The following is a 23,470-nucleotide window of genomic DNA, read 5'->3' as shown; positions in this document are numbered from 1 at the left end:
GAGGCGCCATAACGTAACTCACGTTAAAAAAGAAATTGTTTCTATTTGTTTTATCAAAAGAGCATTGCTTTTTTTCTCGAAAAAAGTCAGTTGTGACACAACTGTTAATATCAACAGAGTAAGCTGAGTGGTAGACCCTAGTTGACATTAAAAAAAAAACTTATTAGTATATACAAGGTTTGTTTTCCTTTTTTTGTATATAACTGAATATTTTTATTTTTAACTAATACTGGAAAGAAAGGATTAATCTACACGAAAATTAACTTTCAAAATCATTTATTACACACATTCGGCTGCGAAAAACTCAAGAGGAGTGTTTTTTTAATGAAAAGTATGTTACTATTTATTTATTTACAAAAAAACTATTTTTCTACTGGGTGTTAGTTGTCGCGCCCTCTATCGTACGTTTTACACATTATTTACTTACTCTTAATGGCTATCAGCCTTGTCATTGGGGACAGATACAGGCAGAACTTATTTCGATATATATTTTTTGAATTAAAGCACATGCGAAAAAGTTGAGAAAAATGCCCTTTATCCCAAAAAATCGCAATATTTTATTTATATTATTTTGGTGTTTTGGGGTACTGTTGGTTTTTTCTCCTAAACAAACTGAAATTAATTCTTTTCCACTTACATTAGCAGCTTATAAGAAAATCACCGACACAAATCAACCAGACTTTGTTCGACAGTGCTCAAAAAAATGTTTTTCGGTGCCTTCGTTTGATTAACGTGAATTTCAAATAATGATCTACAACATATAATTCAAGTACACCTTATAACTTCTATAATATTTTAATATCAAACCTTATTTTTTGTAACCTCCGTGAATCGAAGAAAACACGAAGAATAAGTGAGATACATAACCAAACTTTGGCCATATTGTTGATTATGGGAAGGTTAGCTAAAAAAAACTTTGATATTATTTGTTGGTTTATTCTCATCAAATCGGCCCTTAGAGATGCGTTTCTAACCTCGGAATTTTGTTTCAGTCTATTTTTTAATCTTTGCATTTATGAAAAAAAAGGCTTGAGAAGGTAAGGGAACTATAGACCTGTTTGGTGATATTCAGTTTTGATCAAAATCCCTGCCGTGAGTTGACGTCATCGAACCGCCGTTTCGTGTAGCCGCCCCGTATATAATAGAGTGATCTTTTTTGCTATTAACGAAATATTTATTATATTATCGGTTGACTGTTTAAGAAATATTATTATTATTAATTTTGATCGGTTTTTATTGATTTTTTATAGATTTTTTATATTAGATTTGGTTGTGGCCGCGCGCTGGGTCTAATTAGGTCGCCAATATTTCCTGTATCAATTAACTACTATTTGGCGCGATTGCTATTATTATTCTGCCAAATTTAGTTAGTTAGTTTCGCCCTTTTTTCGTTTTTTGCGGGAAAAAAGTAATTAAGCGCATTTTTATAAAAATTTCATTTAATATTAGTCCCAACCAGCATTTTTTGTTTTATAATGGTATTGGTTGTCTTTCCATTATCTATATTGTAAAACCTGAGAACCGATCAACCCTTATTGCATTTAACTTGAGAATCATATAAAGGAAACGGTGACCAAATTATAGCCCCAGATAAGAGTTTTACTTCCTATTTATTTCTAGTTAAAAAGCATTGAATATCATTTTCTTTACCTACCTACAGGGTTTATGAACATTTTTACGATGTCATAATAAGTGGAACAACCCAAATAATATCACATTTTAGTCTTTTTCAAACTGAAGCGCGCCCGTTTTGCGCACTATAAAACCTCATTTTGGTAAAAACTTTATAGTTAAAATTACGTCTTACGTAACGTTTTTTTTTTTTGCCATTAGGAATTATGTCTTCAAACTTCAGTAATATTGCTTATGATGCGATATCATTTTTTATACAAATTTTCATGTCAAATTGATAAAATTCCAAGTAATATTAAACACTTATTTATGCAAATACTTAAAAGTTTTATAAGTTCCCAAAAAAGTATATATAAAACTTTCGTAACCACTATAAAACTTAAAGTAATTGGAAAACCAATTAAACACCATTAATGCGCAAATGTCATTTATGCAATCGTAACCTCACTTTTCAGTTGTTTACATTTTTGTTCTTGAAATATTTAGCATTAGTTTGGAATTAAACTGAACTGCTATAGAATGTATGATTACTTATAAAACCCCTTATAAATATCCGTTACCCTAAGACCTGAAAAATGTTGGTTGGTGATGGTTTATTTTAAACAACAACCAAAATTGAAAAATGTGATTTTTGTCGGCGACTTAACCAGGGCCAGTGCATTTTGTTGCGACCTCGTATAGGCTTGTTTTTGGCCATATCGTAAACGACGAATATAGGTGATTAATTATTATTAGCTCGGGCACTGGATCGTACGTTTTATTTGACTGTTTCGTACTTCTGAGATTTTTTTTCGGCACCACTTAAACGACAACAATCTAGTCATTTCTTTTCTCAGACTATTTAGCGACGCACGAATACCATTTGGTTTTATGTGTTCTTGGTGAAATGTTGGCATTTCACTAGACTCGTAATGGACATTTGTTTTCTCTTCTTTTTCACCGACTTTTAAGCAAGTTTGGCGACATTGTGTTGTGTTTATTTTTTTTCATCTCCCGGAAAGCGTTTGCATTTATCGTCCCGTATTTTGGCTACACACCGCCACGAGCATCACTTCTCGATGTCCGATCGCATATCTTGTAAAGGCTGCTCGATACCAAAAATTGCCGTAAAATGTGTAAAAATTTCTATTTTACCTAAGAATCTACTGTATTATTGACGACTTAGTTGCAGTAGCACCGTGAATTGATTCCCGAATTAAAAAGTTGTGTTTAATTCGCAGCCATGAGAAAGAGCGAGTGAGTGGAGAGAGAAAGAGAGAGATTGTGGCACAAGCAATGCGCGTTCGCACCGTAATTAAAGTTATCGAAAGTTTAGCCAAGCCATCCGACGTTAACAAGATAACAAGGGGCACTCTAAGCGCCTTTCTTTTTCACTGTTCTTCCTTAAGCACTTGGTGGCACTCGTTGGAATTACCAGTGACTCTTCTTGTCGGGTGCGTTATACATATACGTCAATGATTATGTATGCTGTCACGCGGCTAAAGATCTCATCATATTTAATTTAAGGTAACAGCGGAAATAGTTTTAAAAACGAACGGGCGGAATTGTCGACTTGTTAAAATTTCTCCATCTTTTTTAGTGTTATATTTCACTGCCGAAATGAAATCGTGGATTTCTTCACCAGCCAATAATAGAAGGCTTAATAAAAACGGCTTAATCGTAGGGGAATTTCACCCCGTCGCTTTTCAAAAATTTCCACCATGCTTACCCAGACCCGTAGTTTTTGTATAACAAATACGTATACCATGTACCAAACAATTTATAATTTTCTAGCTTGTTTAACGATATTGAAATATATACATATATTGGCTTTTTTTTAATACACCGTTTTATTTTCACCCGCTGTTTTGCCCCGAGTGCGGGAGGACGCCACTGAAACTACGAATAGTTCATGAATCTTTTATTTTCGCAAATACCTTAACAGTTCCATCGCAAACGCTTATATTTTGATACTTAAAAATAAGACGGCTACTTTGCAGCGCGCAGAATAAATTGAGAAAAATTCAATCTCTTGCGAAATTAAAGACAGATATGAAACCTAGCCGAAACCTAAAGTATTGGCGTTATGTAGTAAATACACACATTATTACTATTTTAAGTTTAAACGTTACGGACCTTTGAGGAAACGATAACGATAATTATAAATGAAACAGATTCGACGTATCTGATGGCGGTATCGAAAAACAAACGAAACTGGTCTGGGCACCTCGCAAAGCTGAATTTATAAAAAGTAATCATACGATCGGTATTTTTCCAGACGCAACGAGGGAAGTTCTCATTCATATTTTGACCCCAGTTATTAGAAGACGTCTGATTTTTTCTACGATTTTTTAACGGACCGCCCTGTATATTTTTACTGGAATATAATTTGTCACCTCGTCAATCTGCAGTTGGCAGGTTGAATTGAATTTAATTCTCAGCTATGGGGGAAAGAAAGCGATAGTAGTACTGTACCGTACACTGTAATTATAGTTATTCAAAACTTCGAAAGTTTAGCCGACCCACCGAACGTCAACAAGGCAAAAAAGGACACTCTAACCTCTATCTCAACGACGCTTTCCTAAGAACTTCATGGCACTCTGAATGCGTAAACGACAAACAAGAATGATTTGACTGAAGGGTGACTCTTCTTGTGATGTATGTTATATACATCCGTAAATGATGATGTATGCTGCCATGCCATCATATTTAATTTGTCACTTCGATTTCAAAAATCTGTGTGTGTGTTGAAAAAAGATTAATTTTTGAATATAAAGGAAATTGTAAAATTTTATTAGTTTAAACGTTTTGACAACACCTTGACATGGTTAAATTACATTTAGTGTTATGTTGGAAATTTATTATTAACATTGAATATATTATACTTGCTTTCTAAGGCAAACATGGCTCAAACAAATGCCGGTAAATTTCTAGAAAACATTGCGGTTAAATTTGGAGATTTGTTTTTTGTTTGGAATTATTATTCAAACAACTATACTTAATATAGTTTCCCACGGCAACATTTTTTTTTCATTATTGTGAATTGAAATTGGAACAAGTATACGTAATATATTGTTTTCCGAGGTAGAAAAGGATGAACCAAATTAACATATTGTATTCCACAGCAAAAATGAATTAACCAAATACGGGTAAATATCTGGATAATCCTGGCAAATTTAGCTAAAGAAAAAAAAAGATGTTATGCTGAAAATTTGTCTTTTTTTTTCATTATTTTGAATTGATATTGGATGAAATTTGCTTAACGTCTTGTTTTTCAATTCAAAAATTAATGAAAAATGCCAGTAAAAGTTTGGATAATTGAATAGTGGAAATGTCAAAGAAGTGCCACTTTATGATTTATTAACATTATTATCTCAAACATGTAATTTTGGTATTTCCACGTTTTAATTGTATAGCTACGAATATTTAAATATATTGATCGAAAAAAAAAGAAACTAAATTATTTTGAAGATCAGTAACAAGTTCAAGAAAAAATGACCTGAAGTTAAAACGATACTTTAAATCGTCTTTTCCAAAGCAAAAATGGCTGAACCAAATACTGGAAAACAAAAAAAGAAACCGAATTATATTCGACAATTAGCGGTAATGGAAAAAACGATGCCCAAGATCTGGTTTTCCAAGATAAAAATGACTGAACCAATTAACAACAGCAACATCGAGATAGTCCTTTATCCAAAATATACGGGGTGTCCCGTTCATTAACTGCGACGCATTTTATATTTAATTTATAATTAATTTAAAAAATGTCGGCTATATCTGATATCTGGCTGTCAAAGTATAAATGAAAACGCCAAGCAATTGTCGACGAACTAAAACAAAATATATGTTTTTGTTGCTTTCTCGGTGTATTTTTTTTTGGTTTGGTTTCGACGGCTGTTATTGTCCGATTTTTGGTTCCCCATACGGTTTTCCCGCCCTGCCGATCGAAACTATAGCGACCGGTACGTTTGAACTACCGGCTTCGTTGACGGGCGACACGAACCCACCCTACTCGAGACGGTGAGAATTAGGCGTGTGGAATTCTTAAAAAAAATTAAAGCACCCCTGCCCCACCTCTTTAAAGCATATCGAGTCCCGTTCAACTTCACAACGCCACGTTTTCGTAAACCTAAGCTCCGCACTTATCACAGATTACAAATTCCTGCTGTCGGAATATGCGGGGTGGGGCAGACGCTGCCCCCCACCCGTCATAACCGAGCAAATTCACAATCTGAAAAAAAAACGCGCCAGGAACCGACCGACTTTTCTTCTTCTTCTTCCCCCGCCCCTCGGAACGAAATATCACGCGTTTTACACAATACGTCTTACGTTAAATCTAACCCTTAAAAATACTTTAATTAGTACAGCCAGACTTGCATGCTCTCTCGCACCACTCCCTCGCGCGCACATCACTTAATTGTTACGCGTCCGACGGGGGAGGGGACGGGGCGTCGCGCCGTTTGTAGGGGGGCGGGGCCATCACCACCCTCCTCCGTCGACGATTTTTTTAAATTTATACATTTGTCACTGGATTTGTGAGGTGGTCCTGATATATGACGGGGATGGGATGCAATGCAGGTACTTCAAATCGGGCTCCATAACACTCAACGATATTCCGTTAAAACATTGAAGTACAGACTGGACGAATAAGCAATACAAGAGACTGTAATTCCGAAACGACAAATTATAGAGATATGCGGTAACAGTACTAAATAATCTTTTATTACAACTTGATAACAAGAATCCGTATAAAGTTCTGCATTGCTTTAATTGTAGGGTATAATAAGGTTTGACTGATTGAAATTAAGTTTAATCCAACATATTTAAGAAAATTAGGTCTCGTTTGAAACCTTGCTTATTAAGATTGACAGCTGGGTTTCTCATTGGTCCCGCTAGAGGTCGCCAAAAATTATAGTTTTTTAAATAATTCCTCAAAATTTTAAACACACAAAGTAAATAAGATTTGCAATAAAATATGTTCAAACCGTTTCAAGCGTTCAACAATTTTCGTCATCCGACAAGGACTGGCGCAATGTGCGAAATTTGACGTTTGACAATTTGAGCACATAATGCATGAAATTAAGATGTTTAATTCTAGTTCGGTGCCTTAAATTGTGATTTGTCATAATAAAACATTCATTACCTTTTATGCATTATCATAAAAAGTAGATCTGTTGCGGTATTCGAAATTTCTGTTAAACGTTATTAGAAAAAAAACTATAATTTTTTATATTGGCGCCCTCTAGCGGAAGGGTGAAAACAATATTTTTTATTAGTGTTTTCTCTCTCCAACGAGACCTAATTTGTTCAAATGAGTTCAAAAGGATTTTTAAAACGGTGACATTGTTTTCTCAACTTACAATAATAAAATACACGACAATATCTATCACGCCCCCTAGCGGTATCGATACGAACGAACTTGGAAAATTATTTCCTGTACTTTCTTTTGAGCACTAGTTGCAACTTTTGTTACTATAGATATTTAAAACTCGTAGTCTCGAAGGTACAGCCGCTTACCTCGCTTATTTGCTCGCAATATGTCTCATTTTTTATGATTTTACGGCGTATCTTACACACTGACACAAGGTTGCTTTATTGATGAAACGAAAAGCGCCACAAACGGAAATTTCAAAGCTACGACATTTAGATACGAGGTGATTTTGAAAAGTCTGCACAAATTTTATGAATGTCTTTTAATTGTTTCATTAGATTTGTTATTAACTTTTCAAAAATATATAAACAAAAGCATTTTTTTTAACGAGTAGGCCATGGAAAATTGAGATCTTTTATCTTCATTTTTTTTATCATTGTCATAATTTGGGTTGATATGAGCCATTACCAAAGAGGAGACAGAAATTACGAAACGTCGCGACTGTTGTACCTTTTTTCCTTGCCCTATTCATTAAAAAAAAATCTGTTATATATTATTGAAAAGCTCCTAACAAGCCTAATAAAATTATTCGAAGACATAAAAAAAGCTTAAAATAAGTAAGACTTTTTCAATGAATCTCCAACAATTTTATAAAAAAAACTCAATATTTGTAGTAGAACACTGTTTTCAGTATCTTATACTTGTGAATTAAAAATGACAAATCAAAACTTGTGGGAGAAAAATGACGACTTGCATCTCAATAACACTTTTTTTTTATTTCAAGCTTGTATATCAGAATTTGTAGAGTTTCAGAATAAAAACATCAAACCAAACTAAGAATGCAGAATTTTCAAAATGACCCTGTATCTAAAAAAATAGAAAATGGGAGACACTGCGTTTGTTTTTTTTACCGGTATATTTTAAATTTAAGTAAAAAATCTGGAAAACCAAGTTTTGTCGAAATTTTTCGAGCCAAAAAAAAAAACAATTTTTAATTGCTTAATAAACGGAAATTATCAAAACCGATGGCCGTTTAAGAAAAACGAAACGCCGTGTTTTTTTGACTTCGACGACAGATGGCGCGCGACAAGTACCAAGCGACGAGAGAACCCCAAAAAACAAACCGGAAGTTTTACCAATACAGAAGTACCAAAAATAAATTCGATTTCCCGCCGAATTTGAAACACCCTGCAAACTTAAATTACTTTACCGAAACAATTACGAAACGGGGAGAGGGGCGGGGACCTAAGTTCAAGACCACCCCGAGCGCGAAAGTAATTCGCGGCCCGTTCGCTCGCATATAATTATTTTTTTTCTCCATTTTTATTTCAATTTTTATATACGCGACATAAATACAAAAGAAACGAGATTGGCTCTCTCTGCCCACATGACGTTGTCCCGGCGCCGCCGCTGTGTCGCCCCGTGATGAAGACGTTGTGACGGATCGAGGTGGCGCCCTCTGCGGCTTGGCGATGCACTAACGATTCGCTACAAAAGAAAACGGAAGGCAGTGATATCGTCGCGCAACGCGACCTCTACAACAAGGCGGAAAAACGACAGATCGTGAACAATCGGTGAGTCACCACGAAAAGGGAGGATAGATGCCGGTTGCTGTCAAAGTTATATACATGTTCCGCGCTATAAAAAAAAACATAGCGGACGATCATCATTTGCAGTATATTATCTTAAATTATGCTTTGCAAAAGCTTTGTCCTTAAAACTATTATAAATAGTTGATATTTTTCTAAGTATAGATGAAATTACGTCTCTCGGGTAAAATGGTTGATTTATACTTTGATAGTTGATAGTTATATAATCATGTTTACATACCAAGTGGACAAACGGATCTCTTTTCTTAAACACAAACCTAAAAGAATCCAGTACACACATGACAAAAATGTCGGAATACTAGGTCGACAACTATCCAAAGATACTACGTATTTGCCAGAAGCAAAATCCTGCCAAAATCGGAAGAGTTATGGTCTGTTTATAGATATAAGAAAGTGACCAATTGCTTTTGAATGGGATTATCCTAGGGTGGTCATTAACATACAATGCAACAAGATTATTATCTTACAATTATTAAAATTATTATATATTATATATATATTTTTTTTGGTGGTTTTCTTTGGACCTTTTTAAAGTATATATTTTTTTACAGGTGTGGTTCTTGGGATTTGGTCCGTTACTTTTTAATAGTCTTTATTTCGAATTGACAAATTTAGAACTCGCAGAACTTATCAAGGACTTAAACACAAACACAACAACCCAAATAAGAACAAACTTTACCTTAACGCAGCATCTCCGAACTACAACTGGTATTCGCCAGGGCGACAGTCTCAGCCCTCTGCTATTCAACGCAATCATGGACCAATTAATAAAAACCGTTAAGAACACTGGATTAGGATATCGAATGGGAATACATAAAGTAAACATATTATGCTATGCCGATGACGCAGTACTTATTGCAGAGTGAGATGACGACCTCCAAAGAATGCTACAAGCTTTTAACAGACAGGCAGAAAAACTTAACATGCAAATTTCCACAAATAAGACCAAATGCATGACCATTGCAAAGGAGCCTCTACGGTGCAAATTGGTAATAAAAAACAAAACTATTGATCAGATAATGTCACTCGAATACCTGGGATGCAAAATTACAAGCTCTGGATTCCTGGAAGAAGAAGTAAGGAAACAAGCCACTAAAGCTGCCGCAATATCGGGACATCTTAAATATCCCATATGGAAAAACAAACATTTGAGTGCAGAATGTAAGTCAAGAATATACAAAACATGCGTACGACCAGTGATGACATATGGTGCGGAAACCAGATCTGAAACATCAGTGTAACAAAGAGAATCCTACGAACTACTGAAATGAAGACCATAAGAATGATAACTGGATACACATTGGGGGACAGACAGAGAAATGTAGACATAAGAGAAAAGTGCCAAACAAATGACGTTGTCAGATGGATAAGGCAGAGAAGAAGAGAATGGAACCAGCATGTCAGTAGAATGGGCCCCGACAGAATGGCCATAATAATTCGCAACAACGTACTACATGGCAGAAGACCTACTGGACGACCACCTAAACGTTGGCGAGATAGTTGGCGGTCAACCTCGCAAGAGTTGCTTAGACGAGGAGGAAACCGGAATTAAACAGGCGATACGCCTTCAAAAAGAAGAAAAGAATCACAAATCCTCAAATATTGTTATTCTTGTTTTAAGTCGATAAATGTTACCGTTTAGCCACAAATCGTCTTTCTTATTTATTTTTTTAAATACCTACGCACCACACCTGTATAATATGAATTTCTATATACCATACCATTTTTGCCTATTCCGCATGTTTAAACAGCAAAATAATATAAAGCATTTGAAATGTACGTACATTTCGATTCTTTCGTCTACGTTTGATATTAGGAAGGTTATGCTACCAGATATATCGGTCCCTTAATGTGATGACTCATATTTTCGCGTTACGCAGCCTTATGATGTAGGTGTTACGTCGCGTTGTCGGCGCCGCGCGCAACTCTATGACGATGACGCTGTTAATTGTGGTTAGTTAGTAGCGGTAGCAGTAGCAGCAGGGGCGGAACTTTTCGAGAGCACGATTTCAGCGGTGTGCACCGGGCAATTTTGGCCGGCATTTCCGATTTTTCGCATGAGCTAACAACAATATACAGACTGTTTAACAAAAAATATTAATATTTAAGGAGTTACTTTAAGAAAAAAGTTTCCAACAGTTTTTCTTAGTGTTTAAAATAAAGGGCTACATATATGGAGGAAACATAAGTTTATTATTTTTTATCTTAAAAATGAAAATAGAACAATGAGCTATTAAAGTATTATTAAAATACACTTTCTATCCTGTTAACTAAAATTAACGAAAAACTTTCAATGCAATGAAAGATGTTTTTTTTTATTTTATGTTTTTTATTATATGTTTTAAATTTATAATACAGTTTAACTGATAGCACCTTCGGGCTTTGCTACCTTAGCCTAGTGTCTAGGCAAGATCAAGTTTAAATTTACTCTAAAATCATATTTATTTTTTTTAGGAAGTACGTTTTGTAAGTTTTTTGTAAAAGTATGTATATGGCTAAAAACGAATAATTCTCGCTATTTTCTTTTATAGTTTCTTCAGTGCTGTCAAACAGATGTATTTTGTACTAACATTTTCCTATTACTTCTAAACATTTGAATAAAGACCCTCTTTAAAAATACAATCTATTGATAGTAATGCATTCATTTATGCTTTTATTTGCGTTACGATCTGCCACTTCTGCATTAGTGTATAAAAACTGTTATATATTATAAATATTTGATTATTATTTATTTATTTATTTAATTATATTGTATTCAAAGCAACTGGGCAATGATAAATAAAGCAGTAATAAGAAACGCCTTAAAAAGTGAGAGCAGCCACCCTAGATCTTTTTTATAAAATACATTTTTTTATCTCAAATAAAAAAAATGTCATCACATTTGATTTTAATAGTAACGCTTCCGTAATATTTTATTGTTCTCTCTTATTTACAAAATTTTTTGGATTTCTCTTGCGTCTTCTTCCGAGTCAGCAAGTTCGATTCATCTAAGAGATTTACCAATAGGATTGCAATGAAAGTTTCTTTTATTTTTTCCGCCATCTTTCATTTTTTAAAAGGTTAAAAAATATATACAGTTTTCAGCAATTTTAAAAGTTCTCCCTAACTCCCAAAGTGAGATCAAACGTTATAAAAAATTCTTTTCTTCACAAATTTATTAATTATATTATATTTATTCGTTGAAAAATCGAAATATTACACAAAACGACAACAATGAGACACTGACTAAGGACGACGCTTTGCACCACCGTTTGAAAAAATGAACATCGAATGTCGACCAACAAAAGAAAGTTTTTTTTTAAAAAAGTGTGGAAAATTCGAAAATTTAATTTTTTTTAAACATGACTTGAAACATCATAAAACGAGCGAAAAACCAAAAAACTCCGCCCCGCCGCGTCCCGACCCACAGACTTTAATCACATAATTATTAAGGTGATTATTATAAATAATAAGTTTTATTATTTATAATATTAAATCGAAACGATGATAAAGCGATGACTGAACTAAAGCTGCGGTTTGTCTAGCTACCTTTTAAGATAACTCTGGTTGTTTTCTGTCCTCGTCTTTTTTGTTGCTGCCCGCTGAAAACAATCGTTTTTTCAAGTTGCCTCTCAAATTCGATACTTGGCGCTAACAGAATATTTTGGCATTGGCGGATTCGCGTTTTTCTTATGTTATCGGTTTGGAACAAGGGAAGCTGTCTTTCAACGAGAAGCCATGTTTGTTCACAGACATTATTATACAGGGCAGCAGTTTACTTACCGAAAATTTTTTAATACAAAAGTGGTTGAATATGCCGTGTACGATGCAATTGCTATTATACAGGTTACCTCATAAGTATCTAACTTTCTTATTTTAAATGCCAAGTTTTATGGTTTAAGTTAAGTTTTAAAATCACCAAAAATAAAAAAAAATTATAAAAAAACTAAAAATGCGAAATCTGGTTAGGACAATATCGGGAACAACGTTTTCAAATATCGAAAATTCACCCTGTTTGCGGATCCACAGTAGTATCTTAAAAAAAGTTAAGCATCAACTTGTAAGACTAAGAAATTTCAATTCTGTATTTATTTAGATAGATAGACAAAATATAATGTGATACAGTAAATGGAAAATTTGGTAAAAATTCCACCTTTTTTGTTATTTTGTGTCGTTGTTCTATCTTTGGATAATAAATAGAACAAAATTTGGCTATCCCAAATTATCCTCTTTTAATATATTTGATTTTTTTTGTTCCTTACCCTGCCTACCATGTAAACATTTTTTTTAATTGTTTATACTTTGTTTGTTCCAAAAAGAGTAAAGCATTTTTGACGAATTTCACACTTCCAAGTCTCCAAGAACTGTTTTTGTGAAATGTAAGGCCATTTGAAAAAAGCTTTTTTTTTTTTCGAGACACACACTTATTGTGATCATAGAAAATCATGAAAATTAAAACAATTGTGCACCCATTGTCATGCGTCATCCACTAATATGTATCGCTTCGTAATATATAGATAAGGATCAAAGCAGTTTCCAATATAAAACATTTATTGACGATATATTAAAAATAACGATCGATTATACTGCACATATCGTTGGCATACAACGTTTTGAAAGAATTCCAAGTATTTAAAAAACCTTACCGATACTTATAACAAGTTTTTTTGGTTAGCACTTTTGAGACAACCTATATAATAACCATAATAAGACTTCGCGATTCCAACAGTAAACTTTTGTGTTTTGGCCACATTTCGTGCCGTATAAAAAGTTGGCTACCCTGTATATGCCTTTACTTCAAATTTCATGTTTATCGGACAAAACGAAAATCTACGTCCAACTTCGTAGTAAAAGTTGAAAGGGCTCACCCTACTTTGCATTCGTTTAAATCGCAACAACTTTTTGTGGATAAAGATTATCATTCTGACAAGAGTTGTGCATAAATAAGCTTGAGAGAAGAAATTATTGTGGCGGAGTTTGTGAGGTATGACGCACAGTGGAACGAAACAGAGATTCTGTTGGACATTGGACGATATTTCTTTGACCATTTTTTAAAACCACAAAATTTGACAGGATTGTAAAACTTCCGTGGATTTATGTATTATAGGGTAAGAAAAACATGCACAATCGAAATACTAAAGATTATTAGCTGACTATAAGCTCATCTAAATTTTTAAAATACTATTTGTTGACGGGTGATATCCAACCTTAATATTAATTAATTCGACAACGACTACTTTATATAAACAAAAATACAGCAAAAACATTAATTCATTAACATCTCGGTACAATTTGCAAAATTAATTCTGATTTCATTGAACAAGTCTAAACAAGTTAAAGCGAGTTCAGCAATATCACTTTTAAACCTATGCAAGATTGTTCAAAAGCCCTCTGGCAAACTTTGTAATTTTTTTTGAGAAGGAAGGATATTTTTTTAAAAGCCATAGGTTCCACCTCCATTGAAATACCTTTGAGATATATCGCACATGAAAGATCGAAGTAAAAAATGTTTAAGAAGCACTTGCTATGGACAGCAATTGTCAAGGGGCATTTCTCATGCTTGTTCTAGTAAAAACTCAACTTGTAGCTTAATTGCTTATATTTTCTGCAATTTTTGTACACTAAAACATATTACCCAAATATCCTTAGTAGCTTTTTAAGTGTACCTAAAAATGAAGGGAATTCTGGGTAGTAAATTCACATGTAAATATTTGTATGTCTATTTTCCAGTTTGTTAAATGAAAATATATAGCCATCATTGTTTCTATAAGATCCTATTAGGTCCTCATATTGGCCACAGTTGATGTAATTTATAATAATAAATGAACATATTTTCCACGTATTCACATATTCATTATATCTAATTGTTAATATTTAGAAGTCGTGTTAGGTGCTTAGTGCCATTGAGTAACTAACAAATATATATTTAAATGTTTACAATAAGGTGACTAAGTTTATTAGGTGTGAGCTGTAATGATGGAAAGGGTTATATTAACCTGCGGCCCCTGGGGCAACAAAAACACTCAAATCCTCAGTAAAAGCGAAAAAAAAAAACGCATTTTCGTTTTCTAATAATCTGTTTTTAAGAGAGGTTTGTCATTTGCAACTGCCATATTGTTACACATTTTACTCCAACCCATGGTCTCGTTCCAATGTGCGACGCCCGCGCCATCTACTTATGACGGTTTGCAACTCTACCTACGTTCACGTAAACAGTTATCCCTTCTCGCGGGCAAAAAACAAAAAACTTCGTACAAAACGGCTTTTAAGTCTGACCTGGCAGTTGGGCTATCGTCTGCGACGTCTGCGGTTGCTGCGGCGTACCGGCGCCCGTCACCGCGGCCGCCCCCGCCTCCCCCGACTTTTGTTTCAGTAGTGTCCAGTCGAACGTCCAGTCGTACCGATGGCTGAGGGTGCGGAACAGGATACGGAACAGCTGCCGTAGGTACATGTAATCGGGTGGCTCGTCGAAGCGTAGGCCGCGGCAGTAGTTCAGGTACATCGAGAACTCGGCCGGATATCCCTTCGGACAAGTGAAAAATAATAGTCAAAAAATGATAATGAAAAAACAATCCGGCCCAACACCATAATCCAAATGTTGTTATTCACTCACTTAACACGGAATACTAATAAAAATCAACAACATTTTGCAATTCAACTTCAACACTCACGAATACCTGAAGGACCAACATCCTGATCAATAACAACAACGCTGGTAAAGTCGAGACTCTTTATCGCCGGTATGGTTCTGCTTGACCTTAAACACTTTGGTCACCCATTTTAAAAACATCAATATTGCGTATGGGAGGGTGGGGCAAGGCCGCCCCCCTGTGGTCTCAAAAATTAACCAAAAAATTTTTTTGTGGTTATTATAATTATAAATTCTGATTATTTGTACATTTTTAATCCATTGCGTAATACCAGGGATACAATGGGCCGCTTCCGTGGATTTAGCCTAAAGCCAGAGCTTTCGAGAATCTTATAACTTCACATTTTTTAATGGATAGAAAAACAGTTACTAATCAGTAACTTTTTTTTTTTTTAATTAACACGTTGAGACTCGCGCGCCCGCCGGTGGAAATTTTTACATTACTCCACAGGACCAATTTGATGTTTTGTTTGTCATTTGTGATAATTGACTATACCATCACGTCACAACCTCATCCGCTTATAAAATTCTTCGAAAATCTCGTTTGGCTTTACTTCGAGAAAGAATTCATCATACCTAAAACTAACGTCAACACTAGGAAAACCATCAAACTCTTCTAAACTACCAAACACTGTAATAAATGTATCATCGCACCAACTTTCGCAAACTGAAAAATTAGTTCTTTCAAAGGTTTCCACCTTCGTCCTTGCGCCACGTATTATCCCCACGTATTATCCTAAACAAATTGCCATCTCAAACAGCTAATGAAATTCGATTTGAAACCGCAAAAATCCTTAAAAAACCAAAACTTGCTAAATCCAATATTTCAAAGCCTGAACGCATCGCCCTAAAATCTCTAAAATCCAATACAGACATCGTAATCCTAAAAACAGATAATGGAAATGCTACGGTAGTCATGGACACCGGAAAAGATTCAAGATATTCTTACAGACGGATCATGTCGTCAACTTAAAAAAGATCTTACGCCTTCTATGGATCGCAACCTTAAATCTGTTATTAAGGCTTCTTTTCTATCAGACTCCGTGAAAAAATCTGTTAACCCTTACGACTCTAAAATTCCTCGTCCCTACGAACTGCTAAAGATTCACAAACCAGGATTGCCCCTTCAACCTATTGTCAGCACCATTGGTTCTCCAACATATTCTCTAGCAAAATATCTAGCTTCCGTATTAAAACCTTTTACAGGGAAAACAGACAGTTTCGTACTTAATTCTTTGAACAAATAAAAACCATTACATTAGATACACAAGATATTCCAGTTAGTTTCAAAGTATAATCCCTCTTTACCAAAGTTCGTATTCCTCGAACTCTCGACATCATTTCAGATATATTTAAAATCCGAGAGTTTGGAACCAAACCTTCTCACCTTAATTGAAAAATGCTTGTCGGGAACATATAAGGTTGTTCGGAAAGTCATTTCGTTTTTTCCCGTCAGAGGACTTAATTACGTTTTTTCGAAACTAACTTCACACTTAAGCCGCATAACCATTATATGTCTTGTGAGCTGATATTGCAAGGCTTGTGTGTGAAAAAGTTATATTAATTCTACGCAGTAGTTTTTTGTTGGTGCCCTTTTAAATATGGAGAGCAATAAGCAGCATTTTCGTCATATTTTACTTTTTTACTTCAGAAAAGGTAAAAATGCTGTCCAAGCGAGAAAAAAATTGACGGATGTGTATGGAGAAGGCGTGTTAACAGTACGCCAGTGCCAGAACTGGTTTGCAAAATTTCGATCCGGCAATTTTGATGTCGAAGATGCACCACGGTCTGGAAGGCCGGTCGAAGCTGACAAAGATGCGATAAAGGCATTAGTTGATGCATATCGGCGAATAACCACACGAGAGATCGGTGAGAGATTAAATTTGTCGAATTCGACTGTTTATGGCCATTTGAAAGGCATAGGCTTAACCTCGAAGCTCGATGTGTGGGTGCCCCATGTCCTTACGGAGCGAAATTTGGGTCGTCGCGTTGACGTGTGTGATTCGCTCCTCAAACGTCAAGAAAATGATCCATTTTTGAAGCGGATTATTACTGGGGACGAAAAATGGGTTGTATACAACAATGTTAAACGCAAGAGGTCATGGAGCAGAAAAGATGAACCGACTCAAAGCGTGTCAAAAGCCAACATTCACCAAAAAAAGGTGATGTTCTCCGTTTGATGGGATGTCAAAGGAATCGTTTTTTTTGAGCTTTTGCCGGACAATACAACGATTAATTCAGAAGTCTATTGTCATCAACTGGACAAATTGAATGATTCACTTAAAGAGAAGAGGCCCGAATTAATCAACAGGAAGGGTGTAGTGTTCCACCAGGATAATGCGAGACCTCACACAAGTTTGGTCACTCGCCAAAAACTTTTACAGCTTGAATGGAACGTACTGCAACATCCATCATATTGTCCAGATCTGGCACCTTCCGACTACTATTTGTTCCGGTCCCTGCAAAATTTTTTGGATGGCAAAACATTTACCTCAAATGACGATGTTAAAAACCACCTGAACCAGTTTTTTGCCAGCAAGGACCAAAACTTTTATGAGAGGGGAATTATGTTACTGCCAGAAAGATGGCAAAAGGTGTTGGACCAGAATGGCCAATATATAATTTAATAAAATATTTATTCATTATATGAAAACTGTCTTTCATGTTCCCCAAAAAAACGAAATGACTTTCCGAACAACCCAATATTCTTCTTATAACGGTTAAATTTTTGAACAAACGTCGGGAACAGCTACGAGTTCTCCATTACCACCAGTCATCGCGAATATATTTAGCCTTTGAGAAGAAAGCTCTCGACATCTTTCATCTAAAACCAAAATTATGGAAGCGCTATGTCGATGATATTTTTCATTCGAATCAGTCATCCGAGACGGTGTTTGTACCCCTTATTAGCGCCCCCCTCAAACAATATATAAGCAGGTACAGAGTGAAATACGAGCCAGTTTCGGTCAAGCTCTGAAGAAGCCGGCAGGATGATTGGCGCAACGTCGGCAATTTCGACTCAGCGAAAACCGACGCAGGAGGAATCCAGAAGTTTCCAGTTTTCTGCTATTACGTCACTATAATCGTACGATCGTCGGCGCTTTGATAATTGCGAAATATTTAAATAGATGAACGTGAATTTTGATCGCTTTTAATACTCTCGCTATATGTAAATGATTTTCCTTTTCCCGCTTTTTCAATAGATGTCGCTATCAGTAAACTGTTACGCTATACAATTCATGTTGTTGTTCATGTGTGTGGATATGGAAATCTAAGAATTGAGGTCTATATTTCCCATTTTTGCAGGCCATTTTAGACGAAACATGCCACCTGTTGTTTCATATGAAATCTACGTTTTGACAAATGTAGATTACGTATGTTTCAAAGATGAATTTTTCCGTATTCATACTCACTTTACAGAGAACCTCGACCGGGGTGGACATCTTCTTCTCGCTGATTTTCTCGTATTTTTGTTTCTTCGTGGCTGCCTTGAGGCCCTGCCATGGCAGACAGCCCCGGTTGAAGTACATCATGACGTAGCCGAGGGACTCCATGTCGTCGCGGCGCGACTGCTCGATGCCCAGGTGCGCGTTTATCGAAGCGTATCTAGCAAATTGTGAGAAGCTATATTATCGTCCATTACGTGGGACCATTAGTTTGGCGAAATGACTGATGAACGTAGACAAGGATCGATTCTGGTCAACACTGGTGTTTCGAACCTCCATTGTCTAAAAACGTTTCAAGTTTGTTGTTGTTTCAAGTGCGAGTTTTCACTTGATAACGGCTAGTGAGACTTTCTAACCGAAACACCAGCATCGGCCAAAATTCCATCGCTAAAATCTACCGAAATCATCCGATCGTTCTCAGACCCGCGACTAAAATACCGAAGCGGTTACGCCTGATCAGTATATAACTGGTTTTTATTAAGAAATTAAAGTATAGCATGCAACAGATCGATAAACTTATTTCAGTCATCTTTTCTCGAAATATAAGCGTACGGGAAACTGGAAATCTTTTCAATTCGCCTGTACAAAAAAAATCTAAAGAGAATTGAAAAACCAACGGAAACATCTGAACTTATTAATAAATATTTTATATTCTACACGTGAGATTCCTAACCGTGTTCATTTTGATAACTATTGCCAAGTTTCTTGGTTCGAAGAGGAGGATTTACGGGACTCTCTTACCTGTTACCTAAACTACTGGCAGCTTTGCTCAAAGTTTTGGAAGACACCCTATCAGCAGCGTCAGATAATGCGGAAATGTCTACTATAGTCTTATTAGATTCTAGTAAAACTTTGGATATGGTCTGTTCATAGATATAAGCAATTGCTTTTGAATGGGATTATTATTAGGAGGCTTGAAAAAGATGAAACCGGTGTTAAATGTGTCAGAACTACCTTATGGAAGTGTATTCAACACGTGGGTTTTAGATTTAAAAAAATTGACAAATGGCAAGTTTTAATGGAATCTTTTAGAATTCGGAAATGGCCACCAGAATATCTAGAAAAAATTAGGATTTACAGAGAACAACAAAGGCCAATTATTTACTTGGATGAAACCTGGTTCGACACTTATGATACCCCGGCAAAAGGGTCGGCTTGACTCAACTGATAAGTGTAAAACAAACGCGCCATCAAAAAGAGGTAAAAGAATAACTATTTTGCATGCTGGCTCTCAAGATGGTTGGATTCCAAATGGACTTTTTCGGTCTGCGAAAAATATTAAAGATTCTTCTCTGGATTACCATGAAGACACCACCGCTGATTTATTTGAAAGTTGGTTTAAAAACAAACTAGTTCCAAACATTCCTCCTAATAGCGTCATTGTAATGGACAATGCAAGTTAACACAGTAGACAATTGACTAAAACCCTTTCCTCATGTGACACAAAAGCAACAATCTAAAACTACATGTATAATAACGACATTTATTTCCACGAGGATTACACCAAAAAGCAATTAATTGAGGTTCTACAAAGATTGAACCTACAAAAGGAATACGTCTGTGATAATTATGCAAAAAATCTAGGGCGTACAATTTTACCACTGTATATTTAATCCCATTGAACATGTTTGGCAAAACTGAAAATTGCGATGACGATTAGCCATCCCGATCGCCAGATCCGAACAGCACTGAGAATCTCTTTGGGAAGTCTTGGGTCGACGTATTAGAAAGAATTCCAATATTAATCCATACTTTTCCTACTATTGAGATGGCATAATCGATATCCTCAGTTGAGCCAAGCACGGAATATCTCTCCTTGCGCTTTGAAACTTCATTTTAAAAAACGTATTTTATGGAAATGTAACTAGATATCGGTATTTGTCTCTTTTTTTTGTTGTATGCTCAATTTACAGCTTTATTACGACTTTATTTATTTATTTAGATTTATTGAACACTCGCTTCGGTGAACTCCGCTCGTGCTAAATCAAACTCGTGACTAAAATGGCTTTTATCAAACTTGTTGTATAATATACTATAACATTATAAGTACCTATACATACCGATCATAAGGAATAGTTAATTCAAAACACGATTTACTGTTTGTTTGTGTGTTTTTTTTTCAATAATAAAATAAAATAAAAATAATAAAGTAAAACTACACATATATGTTGAATACCATTTTAAATAAGGGTTTGTTGGAGTTTAATAGGCTGCGAAAAAATATTACGGAGTGTGATAATTTAAATGCTTTTAAAAGATTACTTAAAACTTATGTATTGTCTGAAATTTTATTCTCTTATCATTGTTCTGTTGTTACATACTTTTGTTCCGTGCACTTTTATACTCACTTAAATTTTGCTACGCATATTTAAAATGTAAATACGATTGTTTTCTGTTATAGCTTTATGCCAAATAAATAAAGCATTATTATTATTAAAAATAAAATAGGATGATGTAAGGAGGGGGCGAGATAGAGAAAGACACAGCGACAATCTTTGCAACGTTCAAATCACCGCAGTGGGCGTCCGTATCGCATAGCATACTGACCTGGCGGTGCCGGTAAGATTTTTGTCTTCCCTGTACATAATGTGCTGGCGGTTGCGCAGATCCCGGAACTTTTTCGCCAATCCGAAGTCGATTAGAAACACTTTGTTGCAGTGGCGACCGATGCCCATTAAAAAATTGTCCGGTTTAATATCGCGGTGTATGAACGACTTGGTGTGAACGAACTCTATGCGGCAGATCATCTGGTCGGCCAGCATCAGTACGGTTTTGATTGTGAAACGTCGCGAGCAAAAGTTAAAGAGATCCTCGAGCGAAGGGCCCAGCAGATCCATAACGAGGACGTTGTGTTCCCTTTCCTGTCCGAAGTATCTGAAAACGGAAAAATGCAAAATTAGGTCAGAGAACAATTTACCCATATGGCTATGAGATAATATAGTGGCCCTGATGCGCCGCAGGTGGCTATGATATTTTCGTAGAGAAGGCTATGGATGTTATGCGCATGCGTCACCGCCAACAAACTAAGTTGTCACATTGCCATAATTCTTCGGAAAAAAATGACTAATTTTCATAAGAACGCAAAATCAGTCTTTGAAATGCGAATATAATTGGCAACGCCGAGCTAGGAATTGCTGTTGCCAGAGAATACTAACAGTCGGTGACATTGTCAGAATCAGTTGAGCTGCAACAGGATGAACTTAAACGATAAATCTGCAGGATATTTTTGGGCAGTCTGAAGGCATTACTGGAAATCTTTGAGCATTATCAGGTTTTCAAGTTAACTATTCAAAATTTTGGGGCACTTCATTTGTAGGTCACCTGCCTCCTGAGGGAGGCAAGTGAATACTGAAGTACGTACATACACAATTTTACACTAATCAAATAGGAGCACTTCTGTCAATAAATACTGATTTTGTACATCTGCTTGTTGGATTCGGGACAATTTGAGTAGGAAATAGTATATTATGCAACAAGTGCGTTAAACGGCATTTGACTCACGAGTTTATTTGACACGAGCGGAGCGAGTGACTTAAAAAGTTTACCGAACGTGCTGCATACTTTACTTTTTCTACGACCGTTAGTTTTTGGGTACATTTTCGTAAAACAACACGAATACATTCACTGACATGACCGTCAGAATTGTCAAAATTCAAAGCGTTGGAAATATCTCCGAAAACATCCGATTGCTCCCAAACCCGTGCGGTAAAATCCCGGTAATGTCCGAAGTGGCTCGGATTCGTTGGAAAGGAAACTGACGTGGTAAAGTGACGTGAGATTTAAATTAAGGGCAAATTGCGTTTTTCAATTCGGCCGAAAAAAAAAAAAAGAACGACGACGCGGCAAATTTTTAAGGGTTGAATTTTTTTTTCTGGTGCCCGGTGGTCGTATAAAATAGCGGATCAAGGCCGGGCGAAACAAGCTCCGACAAGTGTCTTTGCGTCAGTGTGGAACCACCGTAAAGTTGACTGACCCTCCCGCGCGCCGGTGCAAAAGGACCGACGGCCGTTCTATGGACAATATGGCCGCAACGGCTGTGTGACATCGTACCGGGCGTTTCCTAGATACTAACCATCTTTCCTCTTTGCGCTACGACAGAAAAAGAGGATAGGAGGAGCTTTGGTGCAAAAACAAAACATTATCATTTTATTTTCGATCAATTATTGGCAATTTTACACTTCAATTACATCTCTGGTGGAAAAAAGTAAAAGTAAAATTTGGAATCGTGATACTGTTTTTCTCCGAGTTTCGTGGTCTGTGGTGATATTGTTTAAACATTAACTGGAAAGCTGTCATTTTTAAACCTACTTAACACACTATAAATGTCGTTATTATACATGTAGTTTTGGATTGTTGCTTTTATGAGGAAGGTGTTTTAGTCAACTGTCTCCTGTGATAACTTGCATTGTCCATTACATTTACGCTATTAGCCAGCACGCAGTTATTCCTTTACCTCTTTTTGATGGCGCGTTTGTTTTACATTTATCAGTTGAGTCAACCCAACCCGTGTCGAACCAGGTTTCATCCAAGTAAATAACTGAACTTTGTTGTTCTCTGTAAATCCTAATTTTTTTTTGATATTCCAGTCTCCTTTTTTTTATTTATAGAGAATCATAACCACCAAAAATGTAAACACCAATGGTATTGACTATTAGCAGTCCCTGGCAGTAGCAGTTCCTAGTTCAGCGTTGCCAATTATATTCGGATTTCAGAGACTGATTTTGGGTTCTTATGAAATTAGTCAATTTTTTCAGAAAAATTACGGACATGCGGCAACTCAGTTAGTTAGGGCGTGACGCATGCG

At 35.8% G+C, this 23,470-nt stretch overlaps 1 protein-coding gene across 2 annotated transcripts in view; it reads right to left on the bottom strand.

Moving 5' to 3' along the window:
- Positions 1-13: 13 nt before the first annotated feature.
- The window catches only part of LOC132703304 (casein kinase I-like), a 34,069-nt gene continuing 10,612 nt past the window's right edge, over positions 14-23,470 (bottom strand). Inside the window, exons 3-7 of one of the 2 annotated variants that reach the window (XM_060672475.1) lie at positions 21,214-21,540; positions 18,634-18,826; positions 14,848-15,094; positions 12,121-12,173; positions 14-8,470 (exon numbers count right to left, since the gene is read on the bottom strand). In XM_060672475.1, coding sequence (XP_060528458.1) covers positions 12,124-12,173; positions 14,848-15,094; positions 18,634-18,826; positions 21,214-21,540 — 817 coding nt within the window. In that variant the 3' untranslated portion in view covers positions 14-8,470; positions 12,121-12,123. The remainder of the gene's footprint in view (positions 8,471-12,120; positions 12,174-14,847; positions 15,095-18,633; positions 18,827-21,213; positions 21,541-23,470) is intronic. The other variant, XM_060672476.1, reaches the window with a different exon arrangement.

The sequence above is a fragment of the Cylas formicarius genome, unplaced genomic scaffold (genome assembly GCF_029955315.1).
Source record: "Cylas formicarius isolate icCylForm1 unplaced genomic scaffold, icCylForm1.1 PGA_scaffold_6__28_contigs__length_40554024, whole genome shotgun sequence".
In the NCBI taxonomy this organism is placed as follows: Eukaryota; Metazoa; Arthropoda; class Insecta; order Coleoptera; family Brentidae; genus Cylas; species Cylas formicarius.
The sequence above is the reverse complement of the archived record's forward strand: the minus strand, read 5'-3'. Positions and strand labels throughout refer to the sequence as shown.